The 23,439-nt window shown below is 37.3% G+C and overlaps 1 protein-coding gene across 1 annotated transcript; it reads right to left on the minus strand.

Moving 5' to 3' along the window:
• Nucleotides 1-3,092: 3,092 nt before the first annotated feature.
• Nucleotides 3,093-11,154, minus strand: mnx2b (motor neuron and pancreas homeobox 2b). Its single transcript, XM_051702197.1, has 3 exons — nucleotides 10,710-11,154; nucleotides 4,446-4,606; nucleotides 3,093-3,467 (listed from the first exon to the last, which is right to left on the minus strand). Exons 1-3 carry the CDS (start codon nucleotides 11,152-11,154, stop codon nucleotides 3,093-3,095), a joined length of 981 nt encoding a protein of 326 aa, XP_051558157.1.
• Nucleotides 11,155-23,439: the final 12,285 nt, after the last annotated feature.

The raw sequence follows: 23,439 nt of genomic DNA on the forward strand, positions 1-23,439 counted from the left end.
ATATTTCAAATCCGCATCTCCTGATAAATTGTGCTTCTTTCCTCAAATTATGCTAAAAAACTAAATTTTCCCGGCTTGTCTAGCTAATGCGCATGTGCATTCTCAAGTTGATTTTCAAGCGATGTCTGTATATAAAAGATGATTGCCTCTTTTTCCGTTAAGGCGGGACTTCCTTTCTACATCCATTGACCGCTGGGCTTTCCAATTTCTCCTATTCATTTTAATAGAAGTGGCCCCTCTTTGCTAAATTGTCTCTGACTGAATGCAGATGCTAAGCGTTCGCGTTAAAACCGAAGTTTACTGAAGTTTAGCCTAAGGGCGATTTCCAAACTGCATTTTTGCGCCCTTGAAGGGATCATCCCCTTCAGGAAGGGGATGCCACTCAAAGGGGTGTTCCAAACAAAAGTAATAAAATTAATCTGTTCACAAAAAGCCCTTCCACAAAACTGTTAGCGAAGGGTACATTCATACAGACAGTAATGCAATGTTACCTTCAGAGTTACCTTCAGAGTACCCATTTCAGGGCTTTGTCCTTCGAAATGAGTAGGGCATAGTGATGATCACTTTCGATTGGAATTCGCCATAAATGTTACATCTGTGAGGTGTAATTTATATAGTAAATATTTAAATATTGCTGAAACTAAAACCAAAAGGTCCCACTAACTTTCGTCTTAGCCTCAGATATGCTCAAAGATCAGAAGTCGCGCATTTTAACACTATATACTTTAAAGCAAGATAAAAAAACAACAACTATTTTTGTCCCTTTTGGCCTTCCATAGTTTAATGAACATTGTGTACAACTGACAGCTTTATAGAGCTGTTCAGGTTGTAGTCCTAAAACCCAGAAGAGAATTAGCATTTTCAATCCATGGGTTCCCTCTTGGTTAATGGCAGTTTTAGATTTATGAGTACAATATGGTCTGTGGTAAACATTACCTGAAGATACTTGGACATTTTGTACTACAACATTAATAACAGACAGTCATACCTCAAACTGGTACATTTGACATCACTACAAGATGACAAAAACATTCAGGGCTTTTGCTGAAAACATTGGAGTAGCCCACCCTTAGCGCCACCCATGCTAACATGTAAGAACTAGTTCCTATAGTGATGCAGTTTCACACAGTTGTTGTTCTTTCGTTTATTCTCATCCATTTACAACACAGACAAATGTCACATTAATAATGTGCATACAACTCCCTTGCATCATTCAATGAAAATAAATTACATAGATTTTCACTAGCTTAAATAACATTAAAGTGAACATTAATCCATGTAGGAATGCAACCATAACATGTCTCCTATAATTATAAACACGCCTCTAGTTAACTTTCTCTCTTCCACCATATAGGTGAATTAATATTGGGTGCATAGAAGAGGTGGAGATGGTAAAGAAATGTCCCATTTGTACATAATATACTACATTTTGTGAATATTCATGTATATTTTTACATATCTTTATCCAAATAAAGATTTAGTATTTAGCACAATACATTCAGCCTCCCCGACCACCATAGTACACCAGCAGCAAACCAGAAATGTCATGAATGAAATCCATCCAATGTATTACTTGATCATTCAAACTGTTTTTATTTTACAATGTTATTTTATTGTCCTGGTTGGACAACCCATAAAACTGTATACTTGTGAGGATGGCATGTTGATGTACATTAAGCTCGTAACTGGCTTTAAATGTGAAGTGTGTAATTTCTTTCAACTGAACACCCCGTCTTCTATTGGTTGTACAAACAGATAGCCCCGCCCCAAACTCACGCCATTGGTTGATTCAGTGTTGCTGTGTCAGGCTAGTGGGATGCTCTAACAAACGGAGCAATGTTTTGTGTGTGCACAGAACCACAGCATTACACTTTTCAGGGGAAATCAGTCTACCGATGGTTTACTAAGTTAGATAGGAGAACGTATATAAAGGTACACTAAGTTTACTCTAAAACAAATGATAATTTGAGTATACATGAGTAAACTTATGTATAAAATCATGAGCACTCACATTAAAATGAAGACTCTAGTCACATCAGTAACCTTATAAAAGCTGTTTTATTCCACATGGAGAAGGTCCCCTCATGGGGGCAGCCATGTTAGAATCACATGACCAGCCGAAAACTACTCGCTTATTCTCAGTAACCGTCATGTTATTCAACAGTTTTACTCATGGATTAAATTTTGAGTTTTTACAATGGCATCAGTAAACGAAAACTATTGATTTTAAATGATGCTACATCCACGCCACTAGGTGTCAGTCAAAGTCCAAGACGACATAAACACAAAAATTACTGAATGCACCTTTAACAAGGGTTAACTTCAGACATATTTAAAACTACCATCTGATACTTAGCTCTGTAAAAAGAATAACATTTTTAGTAACTTAGTCAAATGTTAGTTGTATGTAAGGCAGAAGTTTCATACTGAAAAAATTGAGCACAAAAGTCACACAGTGTGAGAATATTTACAACTTTCCCGAACGTCAAATACTATATACAATGAACAAACAAAATAAATTAACACATAAATCTTGCTGAAGACATAAGTCGCAGATTGTATTGAAATGTTGGTTATCTGTTTGTCTGAACACAAAAACAAGAAGATCCCTCGATAATGCTTTACAATACAGTTTTAATTAGTTAACATTACTTAACATGAACTAACAATCAAAAATTATTTTACAGCATTTAATTTCAACATATAGTAATACTTTTTTTTAAATCAAAGGTTGTATATGTTAACATAAGTAATTGCACTATGAACTAATATGAACTAACAACAAACAATTTTTAATAACTAATGCTGTAAAAAAAATATATTGTTCATTGTAAGTTCATGATACCTAATGTATTAACTAATGTTAACAAATGGAACTTTATTGTAAAGTGTTACCGATCCCTCTACTTACCAACACAAATAGCTGTTTACAAATACATTTTGGGTGGTTTGTGTCTAACTCGTTTGCCTTCTTTATTGTCTCACTTATCTTACTATAGCACAGTAATGCTGCTAAGAGTTCAAGCAGTCTTTTTCCAGCAACTCCATTTCCCTTTTAAAGCACCAAATCTCTGTGCTTGATCTTTGTCTTCTCATAACCCTGCCCCAATCTTTCTATCACCCCCTCCGACCTCCTCCATATCGTCTTCAGAGAACGGGCTGTTAGGTTGGTATCCTAATTCGTCCGTGTGATGCAGAAAGTCTGTGGAACGTTGTTTGTTACGGTTGTCGCTTATGAACTTGTGTTGCCCTCTGTCTTCCTCCTCATCTTCCACATCCTCCTCATCAACATCGTCCTCTTCATCTTGTTCCTCCTGAATGGTAGCCCTGCGGCCATCTCTTCCAGGCCTCTCATTGGTGGACTTGGTTCCTCCACGTTGACGCTCTGCCTCTGCTTGTGCAGCCTGTTCTTTTGCTTTACGACTGCGTTTCCATTTCATTCGGCGGTTCTGGAACCAGATCTTCACCTGTTATTATTCCAAACACAAACCCACACAGAGTTTTATGGAACACAGCCTCCATTTTTCACAAGTCTTTAAACACCAGACTTTAGTCCAAAAACAATGGAATCCATTTTCAAAAAATGTACTGCGGTATTAACATTAATTTTTGGATATGGTACCATGGAAATACCATTGTTTTTGGACAGTACCATGATGGTAATATCATATTATTCTTTGAAGTACTTTACATTACAATTAAAATACCATGGTTTATTGATATGGTACTGTATATATATTGAAGTATCATGGTATTGCCTTGCTTTCAATGTATTTTGTTTGTCCATTGTCAACAACATTGTGAATTTAGTACCATATAAATACTATGGTATACACTCACTGACCACTTTATCAGGAACACCTGTACATCTACTTATTCATGCGATTATCTAATCAGCCAATCATGTGGCAGTAGTGCAATGCATAAAATCATGCAGATATGGGTCAGGAGTTTCAGTTGATGTTCACATCAACCATCAGAATGGGGAAAAAATGTGATCTCAGAGATTTCGACCGTGGCATGATTGTTGGTGCCAGACGGGCTTGTCCTAAAAACTAAAAACATCCAGTGAGTGGCAGTTCTGCGGATGGAAATGCCCTGTTGATGAGAAAGGTCAACGGAGAATGGCCAGACTGGTTCAAGCTGACAGAAAGCCTACAGTAACTCAGATAACCACTCTGTACAATTGTAGTGAGCAGAATAGCATCTCAGAATGCACAACACGTCGAACCTTGAGGTGGATGGGCTACGACAGTAGAAGACCACGTCGGGCACTTTATTAGGACCATAGTGTTACTAATAAAGTCCTCAGTGAGTGTATATCAATGTACATTGGGGGAAAAACATTGGGAAACCAGAACCATATGGAATATAAACATGGTACTGTAACAAATATACAGCATCTCAAACCTCTTACACATAAACTGATATTCACACTTCTTCACCTGTGTCTCAGTCAGCATTAGTGAAGTGGCCACTTCAAAGCGTTTGGGACGGGAGAGATACTTGTTAAGTTTAAACTGGTTTTCCAGCTCCAGTAGTTGCTGACTGGTAAAAGCCGTCCGCGGCCTACGACATTTGCCCATCAAACCGGACTGGGGCCCAGCTGTAAGACAAGCAGAGACAATTAGAACATTAATCAGTCTTAAAATACTGTATATTATGAACATATTACATACAAAAGACCACTTTATGTAGACTGTTATTTCATGCTCATCGTCGTAGTAATAATCGTTATAACTAGATTTTTTACATTGTCACCATGATGCTAGGGTGTTTTGGGCGGTTGCCACAGCATTGCTATGCAGTTGCTTAGATGTTCTGAATGGTTTTTGGAACGTTGCTATGCGGTTGCTAGTGTCTTCTTGGTAGTGTTTGGAATGCTGCTACAGTATGTGGTTTCTAGGGTATTCTGGGTGGTTTTTAGAACGTTGCTATCAGGGGTGGCCGCAGTACTAGGATATGATCTTTAGGCTGGAAAACTGTTTATCTCTTTTTTGGACTGGGGGATACTCCTTCTTGATAGTTTGGCTTGGGGTGGTCCCCCTTGATCATGCTTCTCCATTGGTCCAGGGAGGCCATCAGAAGTTTCAGTGGGGCACGAGGGAAATATAGGGGGAAAAGTGAATTTAGCGCTATGGATTTCGCATGGAGTTCAAGTTTGGTGAACTTCGACCGGTGAATTTGCTGGGTTGACCTTGTCGCTTGGTTTGGCAGTGATGTAGGTGTCATTTATGGGTGGGACGGGTGGATATATCCCTACCACTTTTTGCCTTTGCCAACTTTATCCCTGCCACTTTTTAAATAGCCAGGTAAGTGTCTAATGCAGAAGAAACACCTCCTGTTCTTGAGCAGGAGTTTCCATTTTTTTTCGTGGGGGTTATAATACGAGGCAATCCAGCATCCAGTTTACACCGCATTTCGCGCTCATTTCCAGTTAAATCCAACAGCCCCCCCCCCCAAAACTGGTGACGCCTATGTGCAGTGACTCTGTGTGGGCGGTGCTTCATACACAGCTACACTGACTATTCACAATGAACAAGGATATCATTTTAGAGGCAAGTTTTTTTTACTTCACTCTCACATAGTATAAAAAAATTTTTTTTTTGCTGGTTTCACACACGCTCAACATCCACCCATGCAAGGGTAAATGTGACACACCTTTAGACATGGTCATGGTTGTAATGCTTTTGTTAGGGTGCTATGAGGTTTCTAGGGTGTTCTGGGTGTTTTTTAGAAAGTTGCTATGTGGTTTCTTGGGTGTACTAGGTGGTTTTTACAATGCTGATATGCAGTGCAGGTCCTAGCCTTTTTTGGGCCCTAAGCAAAAATTTGTGTGGGGGCCCCCGTCAGTATGTTTGTAAAACTACTTGGCCCTGTCCCACATGGCACACATGATGTGGACTTGGGGTCTCGTGGCCTTCATTTGCACGTTCCCACGAAGTCCACGAGACCGTAGGGTGTCCCATTTGACATTTTAGCGTTCCAAGGGGTGCCTGCAAGCGCCCCCTTTGCACCCTCAATGCGCCCTTCGGGAGAGCCCACATCAATGCGAGCTCCACAGCAGACTATTACCCAACAATCCCCGCTGCTGATCCTCTCGACAAATCACAGCGGACTGGAGTTTCTGGGCCAGAGGAAAAAACATGACGGATGAAGCGATTAAATATTTATTTCAATAATCGTTTTTTGCCTGATTGTCAGTGACGGATCACTTGCTTATCTTGTGTATAAAGTATCACTTTTAATCTGATGAGTATAACTGGTTCAAAACTTACTCAGTTTTCCATAGATGGAATTACTCCTATTCAGTTTTTATTGAATATTTTTTCTTGAGGAAGTTTTAAGTTCTTAAAAGTATGTAGTCTAACACTAAATCTTTGTTATCGTTGTTTCAAAGAGGATTTTGATATTATTGTGAGTCTCTAAAATATGAAGCCATGAGCGAGTATTTTACAGTACATAGCAGTAGCTTGTTAGATTGCTTATATTTATTGATTTAGCAACATTCTGAATACAGGCGATATACACCGATCAGCCACAACATTAAAACCACATGCCTAATACTGTGTAGGTCCCCCTCATGCCACCAAAACAGCGCCAACCCGCATATCAGAATAGCATTCTGAGGTGCTATTCTTCTCACCACAATTGGACAGAGTGGTTATCTGAGTTATCGTAGACTTTGTGAGTTCAAACCAGTCTGGCCATTCTCTGTTGACCTCTCTCATCAACAAGGCATTTCCATTTGCAGAACTGCTGCTCACTGGAATCCCAGGAGATCAGCAGTTACAGAAATACTCAAACCAGCCCATCTGGCACCAACAATCATGCCATGGTCCAAATCACTGAGATCATATTTTTTCCACATTCTGATGGTTTATGTGAACATTAACTGAAGCTCCTGACCCGTATCTGAATGATTTTATGCACTGCACTGCTGCCTCACGATTGGATGATTAGATAATCGCATGGATGATTGTTGGTGCCAGACGAGCTGGTTTGAGTTTTTCTGTAACTGCTGATCTCCTGGGATTTTCACACACAACAGTCTCTAGAATTTACTCCGAATGGTGCTAAAAACAAAAAACATCCAGTGAACGGCAGTTCTGTGGATGGAAATGCCTTGTTGATGAGAGTGGTCAGCAGAGAATGGCCAGACTGGTTCAATCTGACAAAGTCTATGGTAACTCAGATAACTGATCTGTACAGTTGTGGTGAGAAGAATATCATCTCAGAATGCTATTCTGAGATGCGGCTTAGCGCTGTTTTGGTGGTACGAGGGGGACCTACACAATATTAGGCAGGTGGATTTAATGTTGTGGCTGATCGGTGTATATACCTGCAGAAGTGTGGCTGTGTGTAAATATAATGATTTTTGTGATCTATGGCTGTGTGTGAGACGTATGTTCTCCTTTCTATACATTTGACTGTGTTTTAAGCACCTGCCTCCTGTAACCATCCAGGTGTCTGAATCATGTTTATTTGTGCTCTAAACATTTAAAAAGATGAGGTTTTGTTGTTGTTGTTATATGTATGCTTTGTTTTTTAGAGGTTCTTGATTGAATGATCTAATGCTTTATTGTCAGTGTGCTGCTTGGAATTATTTAATAAAAACAAATAAAAGAGTTGGTTTAAAGGGTTTTCCTTTACCCTTTCTATCAATATCATGACTTTTCAAATAATAATGTATAAAACTCAGTTTATATGAAGAACATAATGTATAAAGAAGTGTCATCTAATTGAAGTCTTGAAGTCTGTCCCAAATGCACACTTTTATCACTCATGCACCCTCATGGACTTGCTGACTAGTGCACCATCGGTCTGCACTCGCTTAAGTCACCAAAGTCTAGACTTGGAGGAGGACTGCAAGGGTTTAGTGTGTCATTTGGGACAGGGCCTTATAATGTATTTGACAGTGTAGGGGCCCCCTGGCGGATCGGATTACTTTAAGCAGCTTGCTTAGTTTGCCTATAGGGAGGACCAGCACTGCTGATATGCGGTTTCAAGAGTGTTCTGGGTGTTTTTTTAAAGTTAGGATTAGGGGTTTGGTCAAGCCTAGGCGAGCACCACTAATAAACAATTATTCTGCTGCAGTTTAACATAACTTCATGTTGATCTAATATAAACTTTAAACTAAGGGCATGGACATTTATTATTAAAAGCCTGCACTAACGTCATTGGTTAAACTGTAAATCTAATCCAAATTAATAACGGGCCTCTTGAGCCTGTATATAAAAATTAAGCACCAGCCGAAAGGGACTCAAGCCACTGTAATCCACGTCTACATTATTTTTATGAGATTTTTGTCTCTGTTATATAATGTCAAGGACTTGCAGGGTCAGGCACACCCACACACAAAGAAATACACAAAAGAAAGCCTAGAATTTGTAGCTATCATTTACCATAATAGCTTTACTGCAGCTTATTGTTGAACACAGTGGACGCAGGGCTGGGCGGCCATAAAATGCAAGAGCAAGCCATTAACTTAATGAAAATTCAATGAATGCTTTTGGAATTTTATTGATGAACTACATTATGTTTAAGGTGTTTGTTTATAGTATCTCTCTCGCACAAAGACAGCTTCCATCGGGCTGACATTTAAAGCTTAATAAAGAAGCCAAAAATAAAATTATATTATTACAGTTTGGTGTAAATCCAGATAACACAGTACAGACAATTGTTCAGGGAGGGTGTCAAATTTAACTTTATTTGTTGAGTTGTTGTTTACATTAACTATGCAAGAATAATATAATATTTCAATCATGTCTATGCAGTGTTGTAATGTATGTTGGCAAAAATATACAAGCTATTGCTTTGAAACATTTGATAATATTAACCAGGTTATAGTTGCAGTTATTAACAATGTTCACGAATTGCAGGAAATTGCATTGTTATGCAAATGATTGTCTTTTGAAATGACTGAATTTCTGCTATGATTGACTTACCTTTAATCTTTATGGCACCTAGATAATCATATATAATTCATAAAATCTTCAACTATTTTCACCACATGACAACCAAGATTTCAGTTTAATTATCCATCAAACTGCAGTTATAACTTTATTATTGCTTGGTGACAAATTAACCACACATCTTTCAAGATTAGCTCCTCTCCATATCTCCTTCTGTTTGCTTTTCATCTCCTTTGATTATGTTGAAAAAGATTTAATGAGCCTTTACAATATTTGCATACAATATGACAATGGCATAAAGCAATGAAATTTGGTTTAATTCTATAGGAACTATAATAGAATGTGTGTACAAATACATGAGTAATTGTGCACAATTCATCCAATAAAACATCAAAGGACCGCATTCTATTTGATTCTACTTACATCAGACGATGCTATCTTGATTTTAAATTGTAGAAAAACTGTCATTTAAATGTGAATTCTGAGTTATAGTTTAAACAAACTATTATGAAATAGGGAATTATAAGCACTCTTAAAACCAGTTTCCACTGGGAAACAAAAAGGGTTTTACCTTTATATAAGCCTTAAATAACAATAAATTGCATTTGTTTGTATATCTATACATATGCATACACATACAGCCAGCTATACATATATATATATATATATATATATATATATATATATATATATATATGTAACATTTCATTTCAGTTTAATTAATAAAAAGGTTAACATTATTAAATTATATAATGCTTAACAAATTATTAAACTTTGATTCACATCATTTCATACCTGAATGTACATACTGATCTGTAAGCATGATATGTTTATTAATGACTTAAAAACCCCACTCAAAGGTGTAATCTACATTTATTAGAGTCACACACACACACATATATATATATATTCATAGTTTGGATGTACATTTGTTAGTGACTTTAATAAATAAGAATAAAAAATATCATTCAGTTAAATAATGCTTACAACATTTGGTTTAATTCTACAGTACTATAATAAAAAAATTAATAAATATGTATTATTAATTGTTAAATTATATAATGCTTAATAGATAAATAGTTAATGTACATTCAAATATTTAAATGTCATGAAAATTTGATTCTTATTGGACCTATTTTCATATATATATTTGGATGTACATTTATTAGTGACTAATAAAATAAGAATAAAAATAGCATTAAATTACAATTTTATAAAAATGTATTATTAATTATTAAATTAAATAATGCTAACAGATAGTTAATGTACATTCAAATATTTACATGTTATGAAACTTTTATTCTTATTCTACCTATATATATATATATATATATATATATATATATATATATATATATATACACACACACACACACACACACACACACACACATTTGTTGGTGACTTTAATAAATAAGAATAAAAAATATAATTAAATTATAATACTTACAACATCATTAAACTTGAAATGTCATTGATATATTTTCATATCTGAAAGTCCTGATCTGTTAAGCATCATAATGTTTATGAATGACTTAGTGTTACTATCTTATTTATACAGCACCCCACTCAAAGGTGTAATCTACATGTATAAGAATATACTTAATATACATGAATAACAAATATTATGTAATTACGTAATGCATAAGAGTTCATTCATGTAAATTCAAATACTTGAAATGTTCATATATGCATGTTTAAATGCATAGAAATAATCATTTAGAAATTATACATGAACTACTGATCTGTTAAGAATTAAGTGTTACCCCCATATCTGAATGAAACCTTACTTACAGGTGTAATCGGGCAGTCGTGGCATCATGATCCCCGCTCGTATCCAGTGCTCCAGGGGTAATGATCCGGCCATCGCCGCCGCCTTCAGCTGCTCCTGGTACGGCTGCGTCAGCTGCGTAAAACCGGAGAACGCCAGTGCAGGGTGCTGGCCTCCTAAAGCTGCAATGGGGTACATAGGAGCCGTATACATGCCCGGAATTGACCCATGCGAGAGAGACGTGAGTCCCGGGTGCGGGAGATTGAGCAGCCCTTGTTTAGGAATGATTCCGGTTTGGAGGTGAATGGCACCTGGGGTCCCGCGGGGGGACGGGGTGTCTGCGCGCCTGCAGGACACCGGACTACCCGTCGGGCTGTCGCTGCTCAGTCTAGGTGATAGCTCGCGGGTCCCTCTGTATGTTTCTTCGGCCAGGAGGGCGTCGATCCTGAAGTTCTTTGATTTTTCCATTGCACCACGGATAAGTTGCTTGAAGCTGCAAGAAAGGCGCTTGGAGAGGTGCGTTTTGCGCACAGATTTTAAATACGTTTTAAACTTGGTTACTGATTCTTTCTACGTTTTTGTCCCTGAAGATATTTAAAATATGTACAATTCAACCGAACTGATAACTACCCATTTGGATTATTTCCAATTAGACACAAAAGTCAGTAGTAGAAACGCATCTGTCACCATAACCTATAAACTTTCCTTGCGCATCAGAGTTTCCAAAAACATAAACGCACAAAAAGAAATTCTGAATCTGTAGCTGTGAGTCTGAACGCTTAATTTGACTATAGTACACCTCTCTCTTCATTGAAACTGCTGCCTGCTCATTCACACCACAACTATAATGCCTAAGCGAGCGCTGATTGGCTGCAGAGGATGTCCGGCGGGAGAAGATCACTTGTCAGTTTTGTAATTAACTAATCATACTGTAGTATAGACTCTCACTCAGCGCGTCCTTGGGCTGAGGTTTGTTCCTCTACCAACATCAGAGCACATTTGCTTGCAAAAGATTGCAGTTCTTTACACAGCATCCAAGCGTCTGACACCAAGGGTCTTCTCATCCTCTCCGTGGCTCCTCGGTATTTTAATGATTTGCATCAAATGCATTTTAGACGTTTTTCTAAGCCAGTAATAGAAACGGTCATTACAATGATCTTTCAAAATTAAATAAAAAGCCACAGCATACACATAAAATAAATAAATAAATAATTAAGATCTATGCATTTAAATATCATAACACATATCCTCAAATTGAATCGTGTAATCTTAGTTGTATTATTTTAATTTAGTTTAAGAGTACACAATTCAATTTGATGGAAATTTGTTATGAAATTGAAATCTTAAAAATAGGTTTAAATGTTTTTAGAGTGCACGACATCTACACCAGCCTAATAATATGTGTAATAATAACAAAACAAAATAATTATAATTATTGTATTAATATGTTTATAATAATAATAATAATAATAATTGAATTAATTTTTAAAATTGATAAAATTCTATTCATTCTATTAATAATATATTAAAAAATACATATTATTGTTGTTTTTATTTTAAACTATGACAATTATGCTATACATAATAATAATAATAATAATAATAATAATAATAATATAATATATCTCAGATCTTCAACCTGTATCCTATAATAATTCGTGATTTATATTCTAGTGTTTTACGACTTGCTTTTTTTTAAATCTCGGCTGTAATATTAAGACAATTAAATATAACGACCCTAGGTTATCCGTAATTAGTAACATCACACATTGTAATTATGAATTACTGTTAAAATTAGTATGTTGAATCCTATATCAAGTGTTTGCATTATAGTGTTATAGTGTTATGATGTAATAAACACCCATTTTTTTCAAGTAATAATAATAAAATAATTAGGCCTACGTTTATCTTTGTCTTATGAGATCTCATTAGCTTATAATGCAATTGAATCACTTAATTAATTGACTGTACTGTAGGTCAACACACACCAGATATGAGGATAATAAGATAAGAGGTCTTCAAATAAATAAACAGAACAAACTTTTAGTTTTAACAACAAATCAATTAAGTTGACCTCCTCTCTCATAAACACGCATGTAGAAGTAGAACAAACAGCAAAAGAAACAACTTCCGCGCAACTCTCACCAAATGTCTGATTATTTGTGTCAGTTCGATTAGAAAACATAAAACATGTCAGACACATTTGTAGATTATTAAACAATCATCACAACCGGCAAATGATTGTCAACAATGTTACAGAATAAAACTACAACAATATAATCCCTTCTGAACCTATAATTGAAAACACTCTGCTCCATATGCTTTGCAAGATCATAAACACTGAAAGGGGAAAAAACAATAATAAAAAGAGTGGTAGGCTATATTAAATATATAAATGAAATATAGGCAATCCATTCAACATATTCATTCCAGTCATGAACCGCTTGTCGTAAACATGCAATAAATCGAGACGAAATGAATTGCAATTCGCAATTCCTATTTTAAATGTTGCCTACATGAAATCGCAATGGACGGGGTGGATAAATAACATCGAAAACAGTCTCTGCGCAGACGACATGAGGCCAAAACTGTGATATTTTGCCTTGACCCGAGAAGATTGAAGCAGGCCGCCCTCCCATCCCGCAAATTACTGCCTGTCTGCTGTGCTGCTGTAGGCTGTGTCCCAAAACCTAGTGTGCTATCTAGAAAGCATATTTGGAGCGTATTTGTTATTTATTTATTTGTTTTGTTGAAAAGTTTTTACACCTACCTTGAAAAAAGTACGACTTATATCTTTACACCTTGAATAAATGTGAGAGTACACATCTTATCATTTCAAAAAGGTTTTCAAACATAGGCTACCACAATGAGGTTAAATTAGCGTACAGATTTTTAAAAAAATATAATAATATTTTAAAACAAAACAAAACATTATTTTTTTTTTTCTGTTTAAAATACTAATAATAAATCATACTAGACTTGGATACTTAAAATGTTTATTTTCAGTCTTTTCTTTCTTTTTTTTCTTTTCTTTTTATTTATTTTTTTTTTTTATGGTTAGGCCAACGATCTCAGAACGCTATACCACCAAATACTTTTGACTTTATGCCCCACAAAAAAAAAAAAAAAAAAAAAAAAAACAAATATATATATATTTATTAAGAAATTAAGATTTAATATGTAAAAATGTATTAATAATTAAATATGTATTTATTTAGGCTATTTATTTAATAATTTATAATAATTTAAAATTCCATTCGAACGTTAAAAGCATCATCTAAAATTTAGATTTTCTTTTTTAAACACCAATGAGGCTAAAAAAAAAAAAAAAAAATGCTTTGCAAGGGGCTGTTCACACCAAAGACGCCCTTGTCCACTAATAAAGCTAAACGAAGCTTAGAACGCAGGTGTCTCAAGTTAGAAGTTCTTTCAAACAAAAGGCGTCAAAAAAAAAAACCCCAAAAAAACGCGACGCTCCTGTGCCAGATGCTGAGGCAACGGCGAGACACGGCGCAACGGTCAAAGACGCCCGTCTTGCGCATGTTTACAAAGAAAACGAACGGTGTGAACGGCTCCTAAGTAGGCAGCTTACTAGGTTTTGATACACAGCCAAAGAGCTAATTTGCACCAGGGAAATCAAGTGCTCTTTGCATTTCCCCCCAGCAACCTCTCCCTCCCCTCGGCGGCTCCGTTGCTTTTATGATTTGAAAGTCATTTAAACAGCCCGGCCACTGGTAAATCCGTCATTGGCACCCTGTGACAGAGGTGCGCAAATTAAATTGAATCAATGCAAGCGGTGGCACCGCTGGCCTCGTGTCACGTCCTCGGTTAAGTCGCACACACACACACGCACGCACGCACCACGGATTTGATTCAATGCAATGACCTCAGATGTTAAAAATAAAATATAAAAATATTTTTTCCTTGCTTTCTTTTTTTTTTTTTTTTTTAATTACTCTGGAAATATTTGTTTATTTGCTGTGTTGCTGCAAAAAGTTTTACATTAGGTAACCTAAAATGTACTTCCTGTCATAGTATCAACATTAATTGGCTGTGTTCAAGTCAAAAATATTATTTAAAATTACTAAATCAACCTAAATACATTAAGTGACTCAAACTAAATTAATTTTTACGGTTCAGATCAGGTATAAATATAGCACCTGCAATGTGTAAACTGTTTTTTACAGTGTATTTTGATGCATGTGTTATAACTTGGTGATTTGGTTTCTTAAATTGGGGCTGACTGCACTAGATGGGCTACCCAGAGGAAACTTTTTTCATAGAGAGTTTATTCTTTCATAGCTCATTGGAGATCTCAGCTGTGTTTCATTTAAATATCAGCTTTGTCTTGGGCGTTTCTCCTTTAGTTTCTTAGGAGAACTAAAAATAGATACAAATTAGACCATTTTAACTGGCTTTTGCAGCCTTCCGTGGACATTACACTCGGAAAATGGAGCTCACATGTGCCCATATGCCCAATAGCACTTACCGCTTTGGCCACTGGGGGCAGTGTTTCAAATTTCGGTAAGCACAGACTGATTTTAGCTAAAGAAACGTCCACCTACTGTTTCCATTTTCACTGTGAAATCAGTCTGAATATCGGCACATTAAGTTTAGAGCTAAATTAATGTGGACTGCAGCTCAGATCATCTTGGAGTCCATACTGAAATCTATTTTGATTGCATCACAAAGCTACTTTATTTACACTTTTCATTGAAATCAACCTACAAATGGCTTATTTATAGTTGTCTCAGCATGTTTAGTTGGGATGAGAAAGCATTTTAACATTGAAAAAAAATTGCACACTTCTGCTTTTGGTTCTGTTGGACTATAGTAAATATCTGACTAAAGATTAATGTTTACATACAACTGTACACTTGCAGTCTACACCATACATACAGTATGTACACAGAGCAGCTTAAGATCACATATCACAGCGCGGTCTTAATGTGCCTTTCAAAGTCAAAGTTTATCATTTAATTCTAGGCCTGTAAATTTTAGTGCCTGTCACATTTACAGAACATTAAAGGCCTTATCATCCATTACAAGCATATTTAGCAGTCATTATCACGGCTCAACAACGATCACACAGCCACAACCGGCAGATGTTAGACGTTTGATCCTGTGTCTGAGTCAGCAACTTCTTTCTTTTAAAGCTATTGTTCTCTCTTTCACTGGAAATTAAACATAAGACGGTTTAGCATGACCCACATTCCAGTCTAGTACAGGCCCTTCATATCTGTCTTTCTGTCTAATAATATGACACGTTAGACAAATCATAGATTAAAAAATCCAGTACAACTCAAATGAAGTAACTTCAAAATTCAGCCTGGTCTCAAGAAATTTACGTGAGCGTTGCAACATTTTTGCAGAACTGAAATTTAGTGCTTCTTAAGATGTTTGGCTGCACTTTAAAATGAAATGTCCTACAGGGGGTGCCAAAACCGAGTGAAATGAGGTTGTAATCAGACAAGGTTTTTAGGGTGAATTGTAGATGGAGGTTTTAATAGAATGTACCTCCCTAACCTAAAACTTTACCCTAAACTTAACCAATACTCCAAAAAGAGAAATGAGAGTTTAAAAAAAACAGACATCCTTACCCTTAACCAATAGTGTTTTAAAATGCAGAAGTGGAATTAAAAGCACATTTTCTGAAGCAACCACTCCATTTCGTGTTGCTTCTATGTCTCTGTCGTGTCACTTATCAGCTTGAGTTCTTGTCTGGTTTTGAACCACGGTCCTCTGAGTTCAAAGTCCAACACTCTATGAGGTGTGCTCCTGCACAAGCTAATCATATTGGAATAAGTGTATATGTAGGTGGGTCTGTAATACAAGCATTAAAATGTATAATTTTTCAAAATATGCATTACAGTAAAAATGTGTCGATATCATAACCTAGCAGGGGCTGAGTAATAGAGAGAAAAAAAGTGTTTATAAAGTCATAATCAGCCATTTAAGTCATGAGTTGAGCGAAAGTAAATAAAACACACAGTTGTTGAAGTGCCTCTAGTGTTCATTTCACCTGGAAACTGCAGGGAATTGTACCTGGAGACACGAATAACAAGTTTTACAAAAATGTATATAGAGTCACATTTTCACTATGAGACCAGGTTGTCAAAATTGCAACCTCAATGCTAGGGTGTTTTTTAGGTGGAGATCACATGAGAAATCAACTTGTTCCTATTGAAAGTTCATGTACCCCGAAATCAACGCTACTGGTAAGTAATTGCGGTCACATAAATAATGGTGAGTGCAATTCTGAGGTTGCATTCTCGCTCTGAAATTACATTTTTACTGCACTGACTGTTAGGTTTAGGGTTGGGGTTTGGGTTAGGGGGTAGAGCTAATAAAATATGCATTCCTGTTGACTGTATTACATCATTTACAACTAAAAACTTGCTCTCGGCGCAACTCTGTGGACATTTCACTCGGAAATTTGAGCTCACACGTGCTCATACATTCAACAACACTTCCAGCTCCTATCACTGGGGGCAGTGATTTGAATTTTGGTAAGAACAGTCCGATTTCAGCAGCAACTTTCGACCTACAATTGCCAAATTTACAGTGCGATCAGTATGGGTTGCCAGGGTGTTGCTATGTAGTGGCTAGGGTGTTCAGGGTGCTTGATAGGTGGTTTACGCTCTGAAGTCAAAAGAGCCCACCCTCAAACAATTTTGGATATTGGTTTGGATATTGGTTTGGACAGACAAACACTTTTGCATATTGGTTCATATGTCGCTCATCGCAAACCAGACTTTGAGTTCCTCAACGCCGACACTGCATTTACAAATATGGCTTTAGACCCTTTGTCTGGACAACCCAACCGCAACCTCGAAAGCAGAAAAGGGTAAGGAGAGCCGGCGTCCTTGTCAGACTGAGATGCCGCGTTAGCCGGCTCCCGCTCCCCAGCATTTTACTGGCAAATGTTCAATCACTGAACATTGCAATGAATTTTGCAATCTAAGGGCGCGAATCTTCTTCCAACGAGATACGTGGGACTGCTGCATTATCTGCCTCACAGAGACCTGGATGTCGGCGGAGGTTCCAGACTCAGCTATGAAGCCCACGGGGTTCTCCATGCCCTGCATGGACAGAGCTAAAGACCTTTCAGGGAAAAGCAGAGGAGAAGTTGTATGTTTCATGATCAACAACACTTGGTGTGACCAAAGGAATGTGCACTCTATCAAGTCCTTTTGCTCCCCTGATCTGGAATACGTGAGGTACTGTGTCGACCATTCTGGCTACCAAGGGATTCATGTCTGTTATTATTACAGCTGTGTACATTCCCCCACAAGCCAACATAGACCAGGCACTCAAGGAACTGTACGGGAACATAAGCTGACAGGAAATCGCGCACCCTGAAGCTGTGTTTATTGTTGTAAGGGATTTCAACAAAGCCAATTTAAGGACAATTACACCAAGATACATTCAGCATGTTACATGCAATACGTGAGGAGAACAGGTTTTGGACCACTGTTACTCTCCCTTCCGGAATGGTTACAAATCCCTCCCCCGCCCACCATTCAGCAAATCGGACCACTCTTCCGTTCTGCTTCTGCCAGCTTACAGGCAGAAACTGAAACAGGAAGCACCCACCCTCAAAACGATCCAGTGCTGGTTGGACCAATCGGAGTCTATGCTACAGGTCTCGATCACATGGACTGGGAGATGTACCGGTCCGCCTCTGATGACAACATTGAGGTCTACGTAGATTCTGTAACGTGATTCATCAGGAAGTGCATAGAAGATGTGTTACCAACCAAAAAAATACAGATCTACACCAACAGAAAACCGTTGATTAAGGGCGATGTCCATGCAGCACTAAATTCACGGACCTCTGCTTTTAATTTTGGGAACGAGGAGGAGCAAAAACAAGCTAGTTATCCCACACTATCTGAGCAGCAAAACGTCAGTACAGGGACAAAGTGGATTTACAGTTTATAACCAGTGACACTAGACATCATGGACTTCAAAAAGAATAGACACTCCCCCAAAAAATGCCGCCTCTCTTCCAGACGAGCTTAACAAATTCTATGCTCACTTTGAGGTGAACAACACCGCCTTTGCGGAGAGCGCTCTTGCGACCGACACAGCAGAGGTTAGTTCACTTACTGTCTCTGTAGCGGATGTTACTTGATCTCTCAAACGGGTGAACGTTTGCAAGGCCACGGATCCAGACGGCATCCCAGGTCACATCATCAGAGCATGCGTGGGCCAACTAGCAGGTGTTTTCACTGTCATTTGCAACATCTCCCTGTCTATAGTTCCCACATGCTTCAAAACGTCCACCATTGTACTGAAGCAAACAAAAATCACCTGCTTAAATGACTGGCGTCCTGTTGCTCTGACTCCCATAATCAGCAAATTCTTTGAGAGACTAATCAGAGATCCCGTTTGCTCTTTGCTGTCTGCCTCTCTGGATCCACTACAGGTTGCTTACTGTGGCAACCGCTCCACTTATGATGCCATTGTTTTCACTCTACACACTGCTGTCTCCCACCTGGACAAAAGGAACACATATGTGAGATTGCTGTTTGTGGACTACAGTTCAGCATTCAACACCATAGTGCCCTCCAAGCTTGACATTAAGCTCTGGGCTTAATGGGCTGTGCAGCTGGATCCTGGACTTCCTGTCAGGAAGATGGCAGGTGGTCAGAATGGGCTGCAACATCTCTACTCCACTGACCCTCAACACTGGAGCTCCGCAGGGCTATGTTCTCAGCCCACTCCTGTACTCTCACTACACCCACGACTGTGTGGCCACACACAGCTCCAGCGTCATTGTCAAGTTTGCAGATGACACGACGGTGGTAGGCCTGATCACAGATGATGACGAGACGGCCTACAGAGAGGAGGTGTGATCCCTAACATGCTGGTGCCAGGAGAACAACTTCTCTCTCAATGTCAACAAGACCAAGGAGCTTGTGGTGGACTTCAGTAGACTGGCCAAAGAACACAGCCCCATCACTATCGATGGAACACCGGTGGAGAGGGTCAGCAGCTGCATCACCGTCTGGTACAGGAACAGTACTGCTCTCAAACACAAAATGCTGCAGAGGGTAGTACGAACATCCCTGCACATCATTGGAGGTGAGCTTCCCTCCCTCCTGGACATCTATACAAGGCAATGTGTAAGGAAAGCACTGAGGATCGCCAGAGACTCCAGCCATCCAAGCCATGGACTGCTCTCACTGCTTCCATCTGGCAGATGGTACTGCAACATCAGAGCCCACACCAGCAGGCTGCAGGACAGCCTTTTCCCTCAGGCCATCAGACTGCTGAACTGCTAACAACTCCATACCCTAGGACCTTAACACTAATTTCACTGGATTTCACTGGACTCAATATGTATATATACATCACATCTATCATTATTAATATCTACCCCTTCACGCACATCTGAGAATTAATGGCAGCACAATAGTATATGCCACACATCACTGCACGTTATGTATACTATGTATACTGTGCTTGTATACTGTGCTTAATTCAATTCAGTGCAATTGCCTCTAACTGTCTAGTTTGTTTATTGTGTAATGTGTATTGTGTAACATGCAAACTATGTAAAGATCTGTGTATTGTTATTCTGTTCACTGTTATATTGTTATTCTGAACATTGTCATACTGTTATTCTGTGCATTGTTATTCTGTTGAGTGTACTATTACTTATTGTATTTACATGTATGGCTGCAATGTCTAGATCACGCACATAAGCTTTTCACACATCATTTCACTTGTGTAATGGTGTAGTGACAATAAAAGTGAGTTGAGTCAAGTCACTATGATATTCTGGTCCCCAGATATGGCTCAAGACCTTCCTTCATTGTAAATGTATTACATAAGGACACATAAATCATAAGTTTGATAACTTAGAAAAGGAAGGAAGGGTTCCATTAAATACTGTGAATAAATTGAATTAAGTGTATGGTTCTTTTTTTGGAAGAACACCCGTTTTCGTAAACAATAACACATTGCACATTTATAACCGTTTATAATTAAATTGAACACTTTTCTTTATAGGAGATAGATCTCTAGCAAAAGGGGCTCTAATTAATGTGGCTTCATTGGGAAGATAATTTACATTTTACTAAATGTGTGGCATGTTTTGGGGTGTACAACTGTGCAAACTTATGTACATGTACAGCATTTTAATGCACCTATCTCTGAAAAAAATTGCTTGTTGTTTTTTATCTAATGCATTATACTAATTATTCCTGCTCAGAAAAACATCTCTGAGGACAGATCCTGTCCTGGCAACGGTTCTAAACGCTGATAAATGTCCAGCTTTTACGGAAAAGCCAGAAAATAACTTAAAATCATTATTTATCAGCATTTTGTCCTCAATTTGCAGCTGTCAGTGCAATTTGTGCTGTTTAATCTAATATGTTTTTATCTGACATTGCCCATCAGGACTCATAAATTAATCGCAGATTGTGCATTAAATTATGCGGCTTTATTATGTTGATCAATTTTGCTATGACTACGATCGCTCTGTGATGTGTTGGGAAGTAATCATTACTTCCAGACACAGATAAGACGACTTCAAAGATAAGCAGGACCCTCCTGTCCTCCCCCTCTCCTCGCCATCTGAGAGCCAATCTAAATATGCCTAACCCCGAATAAATCTTAGTATGCTATAAAAAGTGCTAACCTGCGATTGTTACCTGATCTAACCCTTCAATTTTGTTTTCTTGGTGTAATATAATGTATTCAGGTTCATTCAGTGATGTTAAATATTATTTTTGACTTGAATCAAACCTGTTTTAGATGTTACCAATTGAACAAATTAGATGTTACCATGTGAACACTTTTTTGTGGGTTAACAAATTTGTCAGTGGTTATAGGATAGAATTTTAAAGATAATATAGTAAAATATTAAAATACTGGATATACTGGATAAAAAAAATTATCTAATATTTTAATATATTACATAAAAAATTTAATAATATATTTTTTTATATTTCTTAATAAATTGCCAGGTTTTTATTTTAGAAATTACAAAATGATGTCCATATACTCTTGGCATTTTCTCAACTTCTTGAGGTATCACCCTGGGATGCTTTTGAAATAGTATTGAAGGTGTTCCCATCTATGTTGGGCATTTATTGGCCAACTTTATTCTTTATTATTTGGTCCAAATCATCAATTTCATAAACTTTTTTTTAAATTACATTTTAGTTTTATAATGAAATAAATTAATATGGTGGTACAACTATATTTTTGTCTACAAAACTAATTTCAAACATTTAAGCATACGCCTTCAGATCAAAAGATTTTTAAGATCATGAGAAACATTTCAGTCAAGTGTTTCAAAACTTTTGACCGGTAGTGTGTGTGTATATATATATATATACACTGATCAGCCACAACATTAAAACCACCTGCCTAATATTGTGTAGGTCCCTCTTGTGCCACCAACACAGCACCAACTCACATCTCAGGATAGCATTCTGAGATGTTCTCACAACAATTGTACAGAGCAGTTATCTGAGTTACTGTAGACTTTGTCAGTTCAAACCAGTCTGGCTATTCTCTGTTGACCTCTCTCATCAACAAGGCATTTCCATCTGCAGAACTACCGCTCACTAGATGTTTTTTATTTTGGCACCATTCTGAATAAATTCTAGAGACTGTTGTGTGTGAAAATCCCAGGAGATCAGCAGTTACAGAAATACTCAGCCCGTCTGGCACCAACAATCATGCCATGGTCCAAATCACTGAGATCACATTTTTTCCCCATTCTGATGGTTGATGTGAACATTAACTGAAGCTCCTGACCCGTATCTGCATGATTTTATGCACTGCACGATTTTATGCACTGCACTGCTGCCACATGATTGGCTGATTAGATAATTGCATGGATGATTGCTGGTGCCAGACGGGCTGGTTTGAGTATTTCTCTAAATGCTTGTTGATGAGAGAGGTCAACAGAGAATGGCCAGACTGGTTCAAACTGACAAAGTCTATGGTAACTCAGATAACCGCTCTGTACAATTTTGGTGAGAAGAATATCATCTCAGAATGCTATTCTAAGATGCGGGTTGGCGCTGTTTTGGCAGCACGACGGAGACCTACACAATATTAGGCAGGTGGTTTTAATGTTGAGGTTGATCGGTATATATATATATATATATATATATATATATATATATATATATATATATATATATATATATATATAAATACACACACACACACACACACACTACCAGTCAAAAGTTCTGAAACACTTACTCATTCTTTATTATTATTTTTATTTTTTTTACTATGGGAATTATGTTGTGACTAAACAAAATCCAAAATAAATCAAAACTGTGTTATATTTTAGCATCTTCAAAGTAGTCACCCTTCGCCTAGAATTTGCAGACATATACTCGACATTTTCTCAACCAACTGCTTGAGGTATCACCCTGGGATGCTTTTTAAACAGTATTGAAGGAGTTCCCATCTATGTTGGGCACTTATTGACTGCTTTTTTTTATTATTTGGTCCAAGTCATCATATATATATATATATATATATATATATATATATATATATATATATATATATATATATACACACACACGTATATATACAATATTTATAGATATTGTTTATTATTATTATTTTTTAAAGGTGGACATCATATTCTAGCTTCTATATAAAGAAATATTGAATAGGGGGGGAATATTGTTTTAATTTATCAATCTATTGGTTTTCCCTGTGCTCTCGACATCACTGTTCATCCTGAAAGTCTTTTGTGATATCCCT

This window comes from Myxocyprinus asiaticus, chromosome 7, assembly GCF_019703515.2.
Source record: "Myxocyprinus asiaticus isolate MX2 ecotype Aquarium Trade chromosome 7, UBuf_Myxa_2, whole genome shotgun sequence".
NCBI classification, from domain to species: domain Eukaryota; kingdom Metazoa; phylum Chordata; class Actinopteri; order Cypriniformes; family Catostomidae; genus Myxocyprinus; species Myxocyprinus asiaticus.

What these genes read in the sequence shown, in the direction of transcription:
- mnx2b (XM_051702197.1), bottom strand. Translation starts at nt 11,154, where the DNA reads ATGGAAAAATCAAAGAACTTCAGGATCGACGCCCTCCTGGCCGAAGAA. An exon ending in ACGACTGCCCGATTACACCT is followed by an intron (nt 4,607 to 10,709) that starts GTAAGTAAGGTT and finishes CTTGTCTTACAG; the next exon opens with CTGGGCCCCAGTCCGGTTTG. An exon ending in TAATGCTGACTGAGACACAG is followed by an intron (nt 3,468 to 4,445) that starts GTGAAGAAGTGT and finishes GAATAATAACAG; the next exon opens with GTGAAGATCTGGTTCCAGAA.